At 45.1% G+C, this 20,080-nt stretch overlaps 1 protein-coding gene across 4 annotated transcripts in view; it reads left to right on the top strand.

Annotated features, from left to right (window-relative positions):
- Positions 1-4,343: 4,343 nt before the first annotated feature.
- lef1 (lymphoid enhancer-binding factor 1) overlaps positions 4,344-20,080 on the top strand; it is a 49,339-nt gene continuing 33,602 nt past the window's right edge. For all 4 annotated transcript variants that reach the window (XM_070552625.1, XM_070552624.1, XM_070552627.1 and 1 more), the window contains exons 1-3: positions 4,344-4,711; positions 6,061-6,127; positions 7,184-7,311. In XM_070552625.1, the coding sequence (XP_070408726.1) occupies positions 4,514-4,711; positions 6,061-6,127; positions 7,184-7,311 (393 nt within the window). In that variant the 5' untranslated portion in view covers positions 4,344-4,513. The remainder of the gene's footprint in view (positions 4,712-6,060; positions 6,128-7,183; positions 7,312-20,080) is intronic.

Raw genomic sequence — 20,080 nt, 5'->3', positions numbered from 1 at the left:
TTTTTCATCATAATTTTAATGTTAGTTTCCTGTCATTTGGTTTAGGATGTGCTGCAAGCACGAGGGCTGTAATTTCTACATCAAGGAGGATTTTTATGAATGACGAGCAGGTGGAGCAGACAGAGGAGAATCCATTTTTTACCCTGAGATCATCCGGAACGCAGCTTCTTCCACCGATATTGACAAACTAGCTAAGCGGGCTTGTGTTGCACAAGCAAACAAAAAAAAAATCTCGTACTTGCAGCACAAATAGCAAATGGGAGATAATTAGGGTAATTTCTGTTTGAAGTATTATGCACTGCAATTAAAATAGAACAGATAAAAGATGAGACAATAATAGATCTAATGAGGACCTTGACTGAGTGTTGTTGAACAAAGACCATTTTGTTTGACACAATTCACGCTGCTGATGAATTCTATCCCAAAGAGAGGGGGAAAAAGCTCCTCCGTAACACAAAATGTGTGTTTTTATGCAGCAGTGCTGACCATTAATTTATTTATTTCTACTTTGAGATCTAGCAGCGGTCTTAAAGGAACCGGATAAAGCATCAAAATCTGCTGGTGATAAATTATGCTCTGTGTGTGGATACATTTCTTCTTTTATATAACATGCAAAATGGAGTATCTAAAGTGAGAGACAACTGAATTCAGGTCACAGCACAGCAGGAAATCTTCCTTTTCATGTGAGATCCAGAGGGGTCATTCTTATGAACTCATTAGAAGGAAAAAATGCAAATGTAGCTCTGTGGGTTTTTTCTTACTTTCTACCCTTTTCTCTCTGCTACTTTTTACAAAAGCAAATTGGAGACGCACAGAAATGTAACGGAGAACGCGTCAGGATTTTTGATGTGGAGTGAGCGTGCATCAGGCGTTTGTGATGGGGACTTTAATTGCTGAACTACCATGAACACCTCGTCTTTGTTCGTTACTGGTGTGTGGTGTGTTACTGTACAGCTGCATGCTGCAAAAAGTTTCAATAAATAAATATAGAGAAGAAAATCTACTGCCTGTAGAAAGATGTACATCAGTGAAGCATCGTGCAGAACAAATGATCTCTGATCATAAAAATAGACTCGAATACCAAAAAAGATCAATGGAAGAATTTTTATTAAATAGTTGAAAATGGAATAAAAATGTAAAAATATACCATTTATTCTAATGAAATCATATCATGTAAAGATTTTTTTACCTCTTGAAGCTGTTTTCTTTCATTATGTAACTTTAGTTTTATTTTAATAATATTTTATTTTATTGCACTTTGTGATTTATATCTGTGAAAGGCGCTATATAAATAAACTTTTACTTACTTACTTACTGTATTAATTGCTTTAATTTGCAAAAAAAAAATAAACAAAAGCTACCAACTATTTCAATCATGTTTTTATTTTGTCGGTTTGAAAAAGCCTGGCGAGATTAAAAAGACACGACTGACCAAAATTCAGGTTTTAGACAGTATTTTATGTCTAGAGCAGGGTTCCCTGTAGGGATGTCTGCATGGATCCTTTAGCACCAGTCTGCACAATAAGAATAAAAACATCCTCTTATAAAAGGTTAACAGGCTGTTTGGAATATTTACATTGTCACACAATCACAGAAATAAAGATGATAATTTCATGAGCACTGTAATGTGTTCTGTTATAGGGGGACTATACCCCCCCGCCCCCGCCCCCCCGCCCCTCACTGAATCACGGTCAAGAAAGTGGTCCATGATGCAACAACATTGTGGCACCACTGGACTATATAATACTGCACATGAATACAACACTGACTGTCATTTTGCACAAATCCTTACTTTTATGTGTTCCAATTCGGTGATCATGACATTTTGAAGGCAGACAATCAGCAAAATCATGAAATGTCTGAAGTCAGCATAATTGCCCCTTACAGCAAATGGCATTATTTCATTGTTTCAGACTTATTTAGAAATTTCTGAATCCAAATCAATTCTTAATCTGTGAAAAACACGCAGGGTTGTTTTTAACCTGTATTTGGATGCGTGTTGTTTTTAATGCGTACAGTATTTCACATGCCAAGAAATCAAAATAACAAATAAGTACAGGCTGTTACTGTAAGCCTGATTCCTGTAGTTGTGTTTGGATCACACCTCTGAGGCCCAGCAGGCCCATCTCATCTCCTCTAGCCTCGCAGGCCTCTTCCCGATCCAACAGCTCCCTCCTTTCTCCCAGCTCTGTGAATTAAAACCATATCGAAGGTGGATGCATGAGAGCATTAGAAGAAGAAGAAAAAACACGTGAAAAAAATTAGGTTGCGCCCGTTAGCGAGGTTTTAGGGGGAATCTAGCATCATTTCAGACTGTGCCAGGAAAAAAAAAGGTGCCGCATAATTAAATTAAATACATAATGAGGGAGAACCGACACTTTCTTCAGAGTGGAAATCAGCCAGAGTTTTTACCTTTGTCTCGCAGGTTTGGGCTGGAAACAAGAAATATTGTGTTAAAGGGTCTTTTTTAAATGAAAGGTTTGGTTGTTTTTGTCTGCTCGTGTGAAATCTGTCTAATTAGCTCTCTCTCTCTCTCTCTCTCTCTCTCTCTCTCTCTCTCTCTCTCTCTCTCTCTCTCTCTCTCTCTCTCTCTCCACACACACACACACGCGCGCGCGCTTGTTCCCCGCGTGCTTGTGAGTTTGTTTGAGCGTGGTGTGTGTGTGTGTGTGTGTGTGTGTGTATGTGTGTGTGTGTGTGTGTGTGTGTGTGTGTGTGTGTGTGTGTGTGTGTGTGTGTGCGTGTGTGTGTGTGAGCGGGCGCGTGGCGAGAAGCACGCGCTTTCCGCTGCATTCTGGAATGCTGCCAGTCCCGGCACTTTAGAATCCACACAGCTTCTAAAACCCAAAAGTCTTTGATCTTTTTTTTTTCCTCGCCGACTTCTTACCCGGAAGAGAACCCCCTTCTCTCACCCCTCTCAGTTTCTCCCCCCTCTCAGCTGGGATGAACGCACACGTGGAAATGTTGGCTCGACTCCACGCTCGGACCAAATTTAGTCATACAAAGGCAAAGGGGGGGAGAGAAAGGGGGGAGGAAGCGGGAGGAAGGGGGGGATGAAAGAGCCAGCCGCCGCTAGATCAAAGGCAGCCGCGGCTCCGCCCCGCTAACCCCACCTACGCGCTTTATAAAGATCTGCCTCCACATCCCGACTCCCGATTCTCACGCAATCTCAGACACAGAAAACACGCAACTTTCACCGCTTTCTACTTACTTATTTTAATCTGCGTGTTTTTTAATCTCTAACTTTTTTAGAAACATATTTAGCGACTATACATAATCATCTTTAAAACAAGTTTTCCCGCATTAAGAAATACATTTGGGATTTTTAAACGACATTCTAAAAAAAGAACAGAAAACTATTTTTGGTAGATCATTTATTATAGCATTGTGTTTGTTTTTAGCCTTTTTATTGCGGGAGCAACATGTATTAATGAACTATTTGGGTTAAAAGGGGCAATCAGCTTCAAGATTGAAGCAATGATAATAAAAAGCAAAATTATACAAAAAGTCTTGCTGGGGTTATTAATTCTGCTGGATTTATGCTTTTATTGACAAATTAGGCTCTAGATCATTCATCAAAGCGCTCCAAGTGGGGAGTCTCCCCCTAAAAATCCAACTTTTGTCCAATCTAACATTTACAACAGTTTGCCAAACAAGCCCAGACGCGTCTGTTTTCCCTCTATTTCCATTTTTATTCCTCCTAATTGTTTAAGCCATCACGCACGCAGCGCGTCAGCCTCCTCTCCTCTCCTGTCTGGCCATTTGTCGGGAGCTCTCTCAGGAGGAGTGTCAATCAGAGCCTCGGCTTCCCTTTCATCTCTCCTTCCTCCCAGTGACTGAGGAGGGAGAAGAGGAGGAGGAGGAGGAGGAGGGAGCAGCTACATTACCAACACACACGCACTGGTTACATTACACTGTGGAAACGCTGCGGGTGCAGAGGGAAGTCAGTCCACGGCGGTTTTCCCTTCTCAGGCTTCTGCTTTTTGATTGTTTCCCTTCTTTTTGCTTTCATCTCTCCTCATTTGAGCAGCTGGGTGAGGATGTACTCGAAGCGCCGCCGCGGTGTGTCGCCTCGCTTGTCGCTGAAGTGTTAAAAGTCCGTTTCCTCTCCTCCACTTTCACCTCCAGACGCTTTTTTGGTTTCTTTAAGGCGACTCACTAGTGTTTTTAACTCCGCAGGACCTGAGCAGCCGCTTCGCCGGACCTCAAAGGAAATAATTTGTTCAAACTTTTTATTCGAGGCTCTTTTCACGGAACGTTTTTTAAATGAGTTTGTTTTTGATTATTTCACCCACGTGACTCGTTGTGGTCCTGTTCATCTTTCCGTGTAGTTGAACAGTGAAGACTCCTCTCTCCTCCTGTTGCTTCAGCCTAAGCGCGCGCGCGCACACACACACACCAGCAGCGTGTCCGCAGCCTCCGAGCCGCGCGCTCTCTCTTCTCGGTGGGAGTTGACCTTCCGCCGCCTGCACCGGTGGTGAATCCTAACGAGCCCACACCTCCAGCGGGCATCATGCCTCAGCTATCGGGCGGCGGAGACCCGGAGCTCTGCGCCACGGACGAAATGATCCCGTTCAAAGACGAAGGAGACCCGCACAAGGAGCAGATCTTCGCCGAACTGAGCCACTCGGAGGAGGAGGGAGACCTGGCAGACATCAAGTCCTCTCTGGTCCACGAGTCTGAGAGCAGCCCCAACAGCAACAGCCACGACGTGAGTCCTGCTCGCACGCACGCACGCACGCACGCTGATTGATGCGGGAGGATGCTAAAACTCTCATCAGAGGGCAGAAACTGCGTTTGGAAACGTTTAAAGACGTTTATCTAACTTGAATAATCAGCTAAGTAGCGTTTTGACATGATTTTACTCACATAAAAACCCGAACAAAGCCACTAATTAACCAGTAATTTCTAATTTAGAAAACATGCTTGGCTCTGCTTAATTTCTTTAATCTAACATTGAAAACCACCTAATTCGCCACCACCTGCTGCTCTAAAGAGGCATGGCTCTGCAGCCTACAGGCCGATGTAAGCCGAGGCCTAAAGTAAAAATATCCAGCTGTAAAATCTGCACACATATTGATGTGAAATGAGACATCTGAAGATATGTTTAGGTGTGATCGGGCCTGGTGAGCAGCCTGTGACAGGCAGGCTGCTGTGTGGTCATGGTCCACCCTCAGCTGCCCCAGAACATCAATCCAGACAGCACACCTGGTTTAAATTGTTATTGATTTAACCTGAACGATGATTTTGTTTTTATATTCCTGCTGATTCTGCCTGCTGTTTTTTCCCATCATTCAGATGGTGTCTTTAAATTACAATTCCATGTTTGATTTTATTTATTTTCTTGATCTAAGTAAAAAACAAATAATAATAATTTAAATTTATTTTTTTAAATTACTGATTTACCTCGGTATTTAATCTTCATTGATGTTTAATGATTTTAACATTGGGGGAACATTGAATTGAATGTGTGTTTTGATTCGTTTGGATGCTTTGACCTAAGCAGGAACTCAGGCTTTTACTCTGAAAGTTCTGCCAGCGATCACCAAATCCCCAGAAATGTGAGAGGAAGTGTTGATTAGGATTCCGGTGACGTTCCTTTGCTCAGCTTGAAGTCATCCTGAGGAGGTCCAAAATAAAAATCTGAAAATAACTAAATCCGATTTAGTTGTTTTAGATCTGAGAAGATGAAGGAAGTCCAACATGTTCTGTCTTTATGGTTTTCACTTTTATTCTCCATCATGTGTTTTTAATTCATAACATTAATATACTGCATTTATATGAATAAAAAGATGCTTGAACTCGGATGAAGATGAGTTACCTAAAGGTATTGATGAAAACAAGTTAATTTGTGAGCTCCTTAAGGACATGAAGCTTAATTAAGTAATTCTTCTGGAGCTTTGATGAAGGCGGCTGTCTCCCCTCTGCAGCTAATTGTGAGTGTGTGTGTGTGTGTGTGTGTGTGTGTGTGTGTGTGTGTGTGTGTTTTGGACATGTCTGAGTGTGTAACTGCATTTCGAGGCCTTAATGGTTGATTCACCAACGTTTTCTCCTTTGCAGGCAGCTAGACAGTCCCAAATATCACAAGATTCCTACCACGACAAACACAGAGACCATCCAGAAGATGGTAAGTGACACAGCCCTGAGCTACGGAGTTTCATCAGCATGCCGTTTAGCTCAAAACCCTCCAGATTCTTCGAATGGTCCCCAGCAGGATTAGAAACGAGGCTAAGGGGGAACGAACAGAAGTGATTATGCTGTAATTTTTTTTTCTCGTGTTCTGATTTTTCTGATCCAAGTCTAGTCAGGACATGCTTCCTTCATAAACACAGCTCCCTCTTACCTACTGCAGAGATGAGGGTGCCTGCACAGAGGGAGGGGAAAAAAAGAAGATACTCCAAATAAAATCAGGAAAATCCGCCCCTATCTGATTTGTTTTGTGTTTTCAAATGCCTACAGACCGTAAAATCCCATGTGAAGTCTGGTTATTTCTAATGGCCCAGTGAAACCCGCCCTCCTGTCCATCAGCTCTCCGGCCGTGCTGTCACATCAACATGTTGCTGCCCCCTTGGGACTCGTTGCTCCCTGGCTATTGTAAGCCTGACCCCGCTGCTGCAGGTCATCATTAGAGCTTTTGAAGAGGAGCGTGTCTACTCTTTGTTCCCCTTTCACTCGTGAAGGAGACCCCCCCCCCACCCCCCAAACCAAACATCGGCCTTACTCACAACAAAATCTCTAGCCTCGCCACCGGGCCTGAGCCCCCCCTCCCCCGTGCTCGGCCTTATTAGGCTGCGTGCAGCTGAGTGACGAGTGGCGCTGTATTGAGGCCTCTTATAATAAAGCCCCCCTCTTTCCTTTCGGGTCAAAGTCGCAGAGAAACAGTTGGGGCATCTCTTGTTTTGACACAGTCTGTATGTTCTTCTAATTGGTGCTAATTGGCACCGAGGGGCTCCTTTGTTCCGCCGTACAATACACCCCTCTTCTCTCTGACGGGAAGAAAAGGCAGCAAACAAAAGGCCGAGGCGAAACGGGGCACGGGTTAAAGCGACAAGATGGTGATATTATTACTGCGGCAGGCCAGGTGAAATCCAAGATGGTTTGTGGAGAGGGAGTTCTTGTTTCACCTCGCTTACTCTTTGGTTAGCTCAAACACAAAGCTGTTTTTCTTGGTGTTTTTGATCAGGAAAACATCCAGATATGTACAGTAAAGGCCACCCGTACCCCAGCTACCCAAGTTACATCATGATGAGCAACATGAACAGCGACTCCTACATGAACAACGGCTCCATGTCTCCGCCCATGCCCAGAACGGTGAGTACCAGCTCATCCACAGTGACATCCTGACTTAAACATCAACACATCAGTTAGAGTACAATAAGCCGTTTAATGACTTTTCTCCACGCCTGGTTAAAAACAAAAGCCATGACTCTTGATTGCAGCTTGACATCTGAAGTCACACGCTGCAGAAGATCGTAAAGTTAACCTAACGGATTCTGACTACTGAATAAAAACGCCGCACTTCAAACTCTAAAACAATCCAAAGGATTAAAAAGTCTTGTACTTCTTGTTATATTTACAAAAAGAGGTGTTCAAAGTTTAGAATGAGCTTTTTTGGAGGATAAGGTTCGTATTTCCAGATGAGTTAACATTTTGACCCTCTGCGATTTGATTGTTGGATTACTTTGCTTTTAGTTGTTGTTGTTTGGACTCTTTTTATTATTATTATTATTTAAACACCAAACGATAATCACGTAGTCACAAGAAGCACTGATGAGAATAAAATCCTAATCAGCAGTGTCATGTGACAAGACTTTATTGAAACCACAGTGGGGTTGCCATAGCTACCGCTGTAGGTCCATTCTTTTATAAAACAAACGGATCATTTATTATAATTCATGATATGCGGTAAGTCGTGCAATGAGACACCAAACCTGTTCGGCTGATGAAAACGGAAACAATCTGCTGGTGAATCCACATTTAAACTGGATGTTTGAAATGTTTTCACTGAACTTTCAGGATGAACTTCATGACATCAATTGTCTTTTTTTTTGTTGTAATGTTTGTGTTTAAACTTGTTTAGCTTGACTGCTGTCTCTTGGTTTGAAATCAAAGATCTGTTATCCTATTAAAACACAAGTGATGCCTGTCTGCACGACTCGACAGAACGCTGCTAATTAGCTCAGCACGACAGAGGAAACCTGAAGGCAGCGCCGCGTCTCTGAGGATAACCAACACAAGAGCTTCTAATGCCGACCAGAGGCGGCGCCTGTTCCACTTATCTGCCCTCTAACTGTATTAATTTCAGGCCAGCTGCAGGCCTCTCTTCCTGCTGGCTCCTTGTGTCTGTCCCATTTGCAAATTTTGCCTCCAAAAGGCAGACACGGGATGCAGAAATCACCAGCAGCTGTGCAGTCCACCCTAATCCCGGTTGGTCCCTGTCTCTGTGTCTCATGTGAGAGGGCGAGTTTCTGTCCGTCTCGCAGCCAGGCGCCGAACACCGGAAGCACCGCCACATGGCGAGGAGCAAAAACCCAAAGCAGCTTGTTGTGTTTTTGCAGCACATGCGAGTTTCGGCAGTGTGAGCTCTGTGTTGTTGTGAGAGTCTGTTTTCTGAAGCAGATGTGATTGTCAGGAGGGCAGAAGCCACATGCTGAGTGCAAAGGCACTTCTTTCACACGCAACTCTATCGTGGAATGATGTGAACGTTGCACAGCTTCTCCTCGGGATGTGCTGCAGAAGCATGGGATCGTGTGGGGAGGGGAAATTCCAGCTTTTCCCTGGTTTAGTTAACATATAATGCAGGGAAATGTGGGACGTGTTTTCCAGATTCTCTTGTGCTTTGGCGAGTGTCGTTTGGTGGTTCTGATCAGCTCTAAAGTTTTATATGGAGACCAGCGGAGTGTGTGAGCAGAAAATGACCACAACGTTCAGATGCTCAAGGCTAGGCGGCGCATTTGCTGCCAAAACGTTTCAAACCTCAATTAAATTTCTTACTGTGGTGGTTTGTTTTCTTCCCCTCTCAGTCCCGCTTCATCTTCTATAAAACTGTAGTCACTTTCTGTACATTTCTCTTATTTGTCCAACAACAATAGCCAGTGTTTGGTAGTAGGATCATGGAATACGAACGCTCTGGTGACTGATGTCAGCTCGCTGCCTCTGCTGCTGGCCACCGCCGCCACAGTATCTGCAGGCCTGGGATCAGTTTTCACCCAGATCAAAGCCACATTCTCTCTCCCTCTCTTTCATTCTCTTCCAGCCTGAGCACCCCACCCCCCAAATCCCAGCAGTTTAGATTGATTTCCATTGAGCGTGACATTCCTGCACATGCTGTCCGCTCCTGATGGAGACGTCAGGACAAGAGTTGCTGATTGTCAGCAGATTTTTGGGACTTTTGGCTTAACGAGCTGCTGCAGAAGCTCAGACGCTGGGGTTGAAGTAACCAGCATGCCAGCTGCTTCATGCCATGGAAAAATAAGATTTTGTGACATGTCTTCACTAAATGCAGCATGTGAAGGAAGTCGTGTCTAATCATATCCTGATACCTGGTCAGATCTGATGAGCTTTATTTGACCTTTGTGTATCCACAATACCAGCGAATAGCCTGGACCAGGGCTGTTCAGTTCGGATGCGGGAGGGCGAATAACCAGCACAATTATGATTCTATTTCAACACACCTGATTTCAATCAGCAGGTGATTAACGGGTTTCTGCAGAGCCTGATGAGCTGCTGCACCAACACGTGCTCCCAACGCGTCGGAAACAAACGCTTGGTCAGTGACCCTCTGCGTCAGACCCCAACGCCAAAAGTGTCTATTTCGTCACAGCTGGACGAAAAGAGGGTTTTCCCACTGCAAATCTCAATGCAGCGTAAAAATGACGCAGTGGGAATTTTGCTGGCACTGAAGCAGCACATTTCAACGCATCCGGACCTTGACCGTCTAGCTATTTAACTCATTCGCTGCCAACGTTTCTCACCGTTTTTACTGTTTTTTAAGAGTCCCAGAACGTTGCGCGCTAGGATGATGTCGACGCCAAAACAACCAAAACAAAGAGGAGGCTCACCTCTCACATCAGGAGGAATCCGCGCGTTTCGAGCGTTATCCGTTCTTTCATAATCCGTTGTTGAAATGTGATCAGCAGACGCTTTTCCAGTTCGCGCCTCACTTTTTTTACAGCAGCGGCCCAAAACGATCTCCTAACACATGGATGTTCTGGTTCCTGATCACGTGACGTATGCGGATGAAGATCGTCTTTAGAGCTGAGATGTTTGTTTTCACGGTGCGCGGGCTCGTTCCAATGCCCACACACTAAAAACATGCCAATGACGACTTGACGACTTTAGTCGTCATTGGCAGTGAATGAGTTAAAACCTTTACTCACCCGTGGTAACCTTAACTGTCTTGCTGCCTCTTTTTTATTTATTATTTTTTCCCGTGTCCGGTTTGGCTGTGAAGCAAACAGAAATGATGTCTGAATGTTGATGACAAGCCTTACAGATTTATTCTCAGGTGGAGGATCAAAGCTTCTGCTCTTAATGTCACGCCTGATACTTCAAACATTATTGTTTTTTGAATGCTTGTGATTCCGACCAGACACGGAGACAGAGGTGAAAGTGAGAGAGGGGGGGGGGGGGACTGTCTCACCCAATGCTAATGTTTCCCGCCTCACTATTTGGAACCTCGCCTAGGCCCCAAACCAATACATTCTCAGTGCAAACGCGTGGGACGGACACGATTTGTGAGGGTAAGGTTAGAATTAGCAAAAGGGTTAAAGAGTAACTAAACCCCAAAATGCAAAACGTGGAGGGACACTGTTTTTGTCTCCTACACGTTGGGAGTGAGAATGTTGCCTCACAACTGATTCAACCACTGGATCAAGTGTGTTGGAGCAGAGAAACCACTAAAACATGCTGGATACCGGCCCTCCAGGCTCGAACTTGACTACCCCTTGCCTATACTGACGGCTTGCAGTGGGGAAATGTTTCAGCGGGGACTGATTTCACTGCTACACTCTAACACCACAGCATACGGCCAAGTCCCAATACATCTCCACCCTTTCAGCCTTCAATTACGCATTCCCGTCCAGGGGTGTGAGTGCGCAGGGTGTCCCGATCCTCAAGTTCGGAAGTTGACCACACCCCTTTTGCACACTTGGGGCTGGTGCCTATCTCCAGCGGTCAACGGGCAATCAGGCGGGGTACACCCTGGACAGAGAGCCAGTCCATCGCAGAGCAACACAGAGACACACAGGACAAACACACACACACACACACACACACACACACACACACACACACACACACCTAAGGACAATTTGGACAGACCACTCAACCTAACATGTTTTTGGACTGTGGGAGGAAGCCGGAGTACCCGGAGAGAACCCACGCGTGCACAGGGAGAACATGCAAACTCCATGTCGGGAAGCGAACCCAGGACCTTCTTGCTACAAGGCAACAGCTCTAACCACTGCACCACTGCGCAGCCCGTGTTGTAAAAATAGTTATGTTTGTTTGTTTGACTTCCTCGATTGAAGCATTTTTAGATGCATCAGATGAATTCACGTCTTTCGTGCGTTCTGTTGACCTTTTTGATGTGTAGAAAGATGAAAATACCTCCTTGTAATGTTTGCCGGGTTTGATCTCAAAAGCAGCGTCTTGGCTCAGCGTTTGATGTGTGGAAGAGGATGAGCTCACAGGTTTTTTCTTTATTTTTGAGGAGTTTTGCTTCTCCAGACTCCCAGACACCGAGGCTTGGGGTTGGAACTGACAGCTTCTTAAACGAGATTTGTCATGCACGCGCTAGTCCGTGCATATTTTTAAACGACCCGAAAAAATACTCAGTCTGCCGACATCAGACAAACTCCTGCTCTGCACACTCCTGTATAGGGTTAAACAAGTGGTCATGGCGGCGTTCAGTCGTATCCTTTGTGCAAACACACACGTGTGTGTTTGATGAGATGGATACGCTCTGGGTTTTTAAATGTTGATGGTGCGTAGATGCAGCACGAGGGCTTTCACCTGACTGTGAAGATGTGTTGGTGATCTTCTGCTGTGTTAGAACAGTCTTGTGAGTCTTCGGAAACGGCTCGAAGATAAAATCGAGGAGAATCGCTGTCTTCTTAAAATGTTTTTGCTGTGATGATGGGGATTTAAAGAGAGCTCTCTTCATAGCCCTGCTTTTTTCTCCTTCCCCTTTGGACCTTCAGTTGCGGATCCTTGTGGTGAGAAGGAGGAGGGTGCAGCACTGCGCGGCCTTTGATGTAGTGAGAACGTGACGGATCTGCTAGCCGGCGTCTCGCAGCGTGGAATCGCTAACCCAGGCTTACCTAACGGGATTTGGTCGGACCGTTCTGGTGTCCCTCAGTGCCATCTGTGTCCTGAGCTCATGCCCCTAGTGCTACCGTGGAAGATCCCTGTTAAAGAGAACACTACATCTCCCAGCAGCCTTCCATGTCCACACATCATTTTCTAGTTGGCACCTTTTAGTAGTTTCTTAAAGTGTCACTACAGGCTGGTCACGCTGTGTGAAGTTCAGGCAGCCGGCTTCCATCAAAGTAGCTCTCCCTCGGCTTATCTCGTTATTTTTGTCTAAAAATAAACGTGAGAAAATAGAAACTGTCAAAATGCACGTGTAGAATTAGTTCATTTTATTCCAGGAATACCAAATCAGAACATGCTGACACGGGTGTCATCTGCTCTGCAGATCTGACACAATGAAAATGTGTGTGTGTGCAACGAAGACTGCACCAGCGACCTCACACAGGGGGAATCAAACACTTGGTGTCTCTCTTTTGTTTTTGTTTTTTTGCATCGCTGCTGCGTCGTGCAGTTTTATAAACGGTCCCATTAATGTCAGAGTCCCTCCTCTCTTCCTCACAACGAGTGGCGATGCTGCTGCTCGACACCTTCACTCAGTTTCACCCAAACAGTTTTGGTTGCCTTCAGCAATAAAAACGGGACAAAGAAGGTTTTTTTTTAATGTGTCTGGGAAAATTCAGTTGCTCATGAGCCGTCGCATGCAGGCATGCACATGACATCCCCCACTGATGTTTGTTTTGCGCACATGTTATGGCCCAAAGCAGAGGATGATGAAACTTTGTTCGTTTCTGATACTCCAGCAGAATTTAGACGGGAGCTTAACCAATCAACAGCTCTGCCTGGAGCCCGCCAGTCAGGCCTCCGCGGGCAGACTCTGCACCTGCTCGGGGGGCTTCACTCCTCACCAGCAGTCTGCCACTGATCTCCAGGGTTCAGTGGAAGGCTTTGCCAAGGTTGTCCCCAATGCCCAGTTCAGTTTGAACAGTGTGGGTGTGGACTTCCTGTGAGGATGGATAAGGAGTGGAGACCAGAAGGCGGTGCTTGCTGGGTCAGTTTATTGTGCACCTACTACTAATGTTTGTAGTTACAAATCGTAATTGTTAAACCTTGAAAATGTCTCCGATGAGTTCTATGACTCTTGTTTTCATTTTAAAATACAGTTTCTATTCTCCCATCTCACTGGATGAGTCTCTAAGCGATGACTGAAACTTGGCTGTTGTCCCTAAAGACGGATCACAGCACATCCCTGCTCCTTAATGCAGTCATAAAACGAGTAAAATCACGAATTGCTCTTTCTGACTTTCTCCTGACAGCTTGATGGTCTATAAAGAGGCAAGTTGCAGTTCCAACTAGCAAACTGCAGACAAGGAGAACAGTGGGATCACAGGGGTGAAACATGGCTGCGAATCCTACCAGCTGTGTCCAGACTTCAGAGGAGCTCAAACAGCCCCCACTTTGTCCAGCTAAGAACGGCGCTCTGATCAATAGCATCTCTGTTGTGTGAATCGGGTCCGTCTCGGGCGTGCTCTTGCCATCTTCCCGTCTTTTTGCTGTTTCATGTATTTTCAGAAGCTCATTATTTTTCTGTGCTGTGGGTGTGAGTGCTAAAGAGGCTCGCACGCATCTGACAGCGCTGAAATATTAATGGTCCCCAGTGTAGGAGGTTGGTATAGGGCCCGCATAGTTACAGTACAAAGGGCGCCTCCTTGCCACCAGGCTTTATTAGGCGTGCCATTAAACGGAAACATGGCTGCAGCTCCAGCTCTTTCGTCACGCCTCCTCCTGTGTTCTTGTGCTGAACATCAAACCACTTTCCTCTTGGTTTCCGTCACAAACGGGCATCAGGCATTGCTGTGTGTGTGTGTGTGTGTGTGTGTGTGTGTGTGTGTGTGTGTGTGTGTGTGTGTGTGTGTGTGTGTGTGTGTGTGTGTGTGTGTGTGTGTGTGTGTGTGTGTGTGTGTGTGTGTGTGTGTGTGTGTGTGTGTGTGTGTGTGTGTGTGTGTGTGTGTGTGTGTGTGTGTGTGTGTGTGTGTGTGTGTGTGTGTGTGTGTGTGTGTGTGTGTGTGTGTGTGTGTGTGTGTGTGTGTGTGTGTGTGTGTGTGTGTGTGTGTGTGTGTGTGTGTGTGTGTGTGTGTGTGTGTGTGTGTGTGTGTGTGTGTGTGTGTGTGTGTGTGTGTGGATCCAAGTGGTTCACTCCTCTGCTGAGTTTTCAGTGGGAGGACAAAGAGGAGGGCCTTGCTATCGGTTCGTTTTGTGTGGTCTTGGCCATAAAAACACCCCGCTCTTTGACGGTGAAAAACGCCTGTCTTTAATTTTTGTGAAGCCCATAAAAAGTTTGTTGCTCCTTTCATATCGGCGGCGGAATTGAAAACAAATGCTTCGTTCTCCCCCCTCCTCCTTTTGAACGAGCCAATTATGGAGTTGAGAAAATGAAAAAAATATATTTTTTTAAAATTTATTATCCATTTACCTTCTCTCCCCCTTGTTTTTCCTCCCTGTTCACGTTCTTTTCTTTTATTTCTATTTTACTCCTCCCTTCATGTTTTTGAAGAAACCAAGGAGGGATCACTGATGTCAAAGTCAAAACCAAGAGCATTAAGAAAACTGGCGAAATGCAATACAGCTGCAATCCAACATGACGCTAGAAAATAGGGCTGAGGAGCAGAAAGCCTCTCTCCCGTATTCCCTGGGCGCGCAACTGCTCCCGGCCTTGGCTTTGATCTCTTCAAAGCCTCCTGCCTCCTACTAGATGGAGAGTCTTGGCTGCCGCTCATGAGTGCTGGAGAGAGGGAACGAGGGGAGGGGGTGGGGGTGGGGGGGTGTTGGGAAGGAGGAAAAGGGGAGGGTGGGCATCATCTTTTTCTTTCCAAGGCTGAAATCAATCACGTTGCTGTGGCAATTATGTGTAATTCAACCCCGCTCAGATTAGTGACTCTTGTTACCTGAGTGACTGAAGCTCTGTAATCTGTGGGACACATTGGCCTCACCGGCATAAAATAACCAAATAAGTAGCCAGGAGCAGGCGAGGGCACTTCAGGGTAAAGGGGGGGTCGAGGGGAGAGGTGCTGAAAAGCAGGCTGCCATGCTGCTGCCCAGCAGAGCAGAAAATCAGAGTACAATGGAGCGATTAAACTCGCAGATGTAGCCATATTTATGACGAGGTGGATGGATGGATAGGGAGGGGGGGTAGAGAGCGCTGATTGCCATGGAGCTCGCTAGTTAGCGCGCTAATGAGCCCAATCCCTTTTGTGTTAAAACATGTGCATGGTGTCACCTCTGCTGTGCATTCAGCCTCCCCCTCACCACCACCACCATCAGCACCGACGCCCTGTCCCGCCTCCAGTGCCATATCTCTGTCCCCCATGCCCTCGTCATTCGAGCTTGGTCAAGGCTTCTGCCCCGGGCGCCTAATTTACCACGGCTGGTGGAAAAACTTCATGGCCCCAAGTCACTGAGGGAAAAACGGCAGAGCTGCTCTTTCTCCGCTGCAAGTTTGTCCAATCTCTGCAGTGGATTCGCTGTCCTCGCACACAGCAGTGAAACAATTCCCATGTTTCTCCTCTTTGAGGCTCACTCCTAAAATTTATACTATATTTGGTCTAATCTGGAACATGGTAAGACTCTTGACGTTTGTCCCTAATCCCCCTTGTTCATTTATATATATATATATTAGAGTCCTATAATAAACCAAAATCTGATCGTCCACATGTAGACATTTCCCCTCCTGCACACCCGTCTGTGCACGCTAATGTCACCGGGATGAAAAGAAGACTTTGTTTTCCTCCCCAGCAGTCACTTGATGCAGGATGATGAAACCTGCAAAAAAATTCAGCAAGAATTTGTTTGTTGATCTGATGAGCTCATCTTGTACTCCGCGTTTCTTTTGATCATCGTAAGGCAAAGTCGGCGATGGAAAGCTCTTGTTCTCTTCGTGGAATGTACAAATTTATTAAACGAGTTGTTTTGCTGCAAAACACTGTTGATAAGGCTCTTGATATGTGCAAAACGGGCTAAGATGGAGGTAAAAACGGACAAAAAAATTTAAAAGTTCACACCGAATGGAGCCGTCGACCATCCAGCTCGGCGGGAACCCGTAAATCCCCCATCCGCCATAACCCTTGGCTGAGGGGCCAGGTGATGCTTTTCATGTCCTCCGATGGAGAGACATCACAGAGGCATCCTACACTTTGAGCTCCCCGTCATCAAACAATGCATCTGAACCTCAAATCAATCCACCCCCACTGTACCCCCATCTTAGAGGAGATAAAAGGCAAGAGGAAATGTAAGTGGCCTCTATTGATTCTGCATTTCCAGTTTTCCCATCGACAAAACCTACTGGTGCAAAGAGAAAAGAAAGAAGCTGAATTTCTCAATCAAAGGTAGATAGGAGTTCACAGTTGCACTTATTGCTTCATCATATCATCCTGTGATGAATATCCAGGAAGATTATTAATTATGACCAATAAGATGCGATGACTCCATACAAATATGAAATATCAATCAGATTGGTCTTTGAATGTTTAATCAGAAGATTCTAGGGTTCTTTGGTTCTTTAGGGACCATAAACACACTTCGTATTCATCCAGACAGTCACGTATATAGTTTATAAAATGAATTTAATTATTTTTCCTAATTTAATAATTTATACATGACAAGATATGTATAAGGAGATGTGGTGTGGTGGATGTGAGGTGTTGTGATGGAAGCTAGATGTTGTAGCAACTGTTCTTTGTATCTGAGAGAAACTGTGAAATCTGGGTGTAAAAGAATTTGTTGTTTGGTTCAAAACTAGAGAGTTGCTTATTAAAAACCGCATCAGAGCATCAGACGCAATCTGTCATGCCAAGTCTACGCACCCTTGGTGTGGAGGTTCTCGTTCGATCCGGTGGGTCGTGCTGGTCACTGCCGGTGGAGTTGACTCTGATATCAGGAAACCGTAGATAGTTCCGATAAGACCCGTCCAGTCTGAGATCCTTCGAGGTGAAGGCCGAAAGCTGGAATGCGTATTTACATCTAAGGTTGATGCTTGCTTGGCTCTTAGAAGAGCCGGCTCTCTGGTATAAGCCGCAGCGTTGCAGAGAGGCTTTGACAGGAGGTCAAAGGACAAGACGGTTTCAAAAATGCTTCTTTCCCAAATTGGCCGGTTCGAGGGTCAGCGAGAAACTGAATTAGTTGGGAAGTAATTCTTGTTTTATTAAACTACTTTGTAATTTGACACGTCTCTGAGTATTTACCAACATCCCTCAAAAAGCCACGCCTTCCTTCAGATACAAGATTCTTAACACTGTGAATAAGAATCTTTAACCATATGAGTGTACACAATGATTAACTTGTAAAATCAAACGCGCAGTGATTTGCGATATCAACGGATCATTGTAAGAACAATATTCATTTTAAAGCCATCATTGATTTAAGCCCAGGTTATTCAAACATTTCAGTTAAACATGTTGTTCACTCATCACATATGATTATTGTAAGCTTATGAATTGTAAAATCATGGAGTCTTCATTTGTTCTTAGTGGAAACATGTTGGCTTCTGACGTTCACACAGTGAGTGCAAGAGCCTTTGGTGAGAATGTTTGTCTTCATGGTATGTTAAGAAGCACTGCAGAACCTTCTGGGTTTGGAAGGCCAAACAGAAAGTGGATTTATTTCTGTGGATGAAAGGTCACTGTTGGTCAATAAATAGGTGAGAATTGACCCTTTTGGTACGTTACAGTAGAACATAAACCATATTGAAGCTGGTATGTTTCTGTTACTTTGGATGAGTTATCCGGCATTATTCTGTTTGGTTGAGTTTTCTAAAACTTGTGATCCTGCGCTAGCCTAGAAATCCAGACACAGTCGCCGAAGCACAAATGATTTTCTTCTACATGTCGGTCTAGCCACGCTCCATGGGAGCCTCAGCAGGTCTATCATTGGACTGATCAGTTTTGTGTCTTGCCAATCACAGCGCTCTGTCAGTTTAGTGGACTGGATGAAGCAGCGGAGATGGCAGCAGTTGGTTTGAAACAGCTTTGGCATCAACTTTGCACTATTTAGACTTGGGCTTTTCTTTGAGTCGAGCAGATAGAGGTACTTAAGTCTTTTCTTTAGAAAAAGGTTGTATTTGCATCTTCTTCGACAGTGGATAGTGGAAAGCCCGATTGATTGACCTCACGTTGTTTGTTGCCCAAAAGCATGTGGAGATAACCGTAGATTCTGCCCCACGATTGAAGCCTAATTTATCATCATGTCCATCAGCTCTGCAAGGGAGAGGCAAACATGCATTGGCTGAGACATTTTAAAGCGTGGTTTATGCTTGACGCATTCACTTTCCACGCGGTGATGTGGCTCGTGGATGGAACGCGCTTCACAACTCGCAGCGTTTATGGTTTGTGTGGCTCGTCTCTGCGGTGAGCCAATATTCTCCCAAACTGTAGGGGGCAGCATGGAGCTCTACAGCATGCATCCAACACTACACCATAGTAGAAGTAGAAATGACGACAGTGCGAGCTATTTCTCTCCAAGAATTATTAACAACATGTTGATCACGGTGATCTCTGAGAGCTGAATCATACAAATGTCTGTATTTACCAACCTCTGCCATACTAGTTCTTGCCGGTCCGCCATGTTTTTCCGCGTCCATCTGTCCGCGTGGTTAGAAATTTCCCGAGGTGCGCGTTGCGGAAATTCTGGGCCGTGCAGAGGCGCGGCGGAGGGGCGTGGTTGTTAAAATGACGCAACTTTTCCACGCGGAGCCGTGCGGACCTCGCGGACGCGTCAAGCATAAACCAACCTTAAGACTTCCCCGTTTCCTGGAGCGTTGCAAAGCAACTCCCCGCTAGGACAACAGAGGGTGTAGCGTTATTCTGGGGTATCCTGCTACCATTACAGTCACGTACCTGGTCCACGATTTACTATTGTGTTTACATTGTTTTAATCCTATTTCAGAGACTTTTTAACACGGCCAAATGTGTCCCTCCATCTCCTCCAGTCCTTCATGCGATCGGCACCTCTAAACCCACGTTTTTCGTCATTTCTGTCCGCGAATAACACGCTTGCTTATTCGCTTTGGGAATAAACTTCATATTTTCAGAAAATTTTCTGCAAAGTTCTTCAATCTGTTTCATGTCTGCTGCTAAACATCTTTTTTGAAGAGGCAATGGCAGTGCTGTTGATGAATTTAAAGTAAGCGGCGTCCTGACCAATCACAAGCTTGCGGTTGCGGTCACTTTAGACGAATAGTTAAAAAGTTGGGCATGTCTCTATCACCCTCTGCAAGCCTGTTGGAGATCTTCTGGGCCGACGCAAAATGGCGTTGCGTGTCCACACCCACGCAGAGTATAAATTAAAATGAATACGCATAAATTATGCTTGAGCTCTGTCTATGGGATGGCTTGCTTGGCTCCCGTTGGCTATTAAACTATGAAACCCAACTCCAGTAGGTCTCTGTAGACTGAACCCATCCTGTTCTTGGTTCTGGTTCTACTCGAGGTTTTGTCCTGTCAAAAGGCCGTCATTACTTTCTGCTGTTGCCTTGTTATGCCTCGGGATGGAGAATTTTGTTGTAGCGCCGAATCTTCCCATTTTGGCATTTAATCATTGACTGAATCTGATTGCAGTAGAACAGAACAGTCTGTATATAAATTGAACCTAGACCTGTTTGGTAAGAATCAGACCTGTTGCCTTTTGGATTGTTTTGAAGTGACGTTAGTTTCGAAATCCTTTTAACTGAATGAATTTGGTGAAAAAAGCCTCCTGATGTATTCCCAAGCATCTCAAA

This window comes from Nothobranchius furzeri, chromosome 6 (genome assembly GCF_043380555.1).
Source record: "Nothobranchius furzeri strain GRZ-AD chromosome 6, NfurGRZ-RIMD1, whole genome shotgun sequence".
NCBI lineage: Eukaryota > Metazoa > Chordata > Actinopteri > Cyprinodontiformes > Nothobranchiidae > Nothobranchius > Nothobranchius furzeri.
Note: the sequence above shows the minus strand (reverse complement) of the source record. Positions and strands in the feature narration are given on the sequence as shown.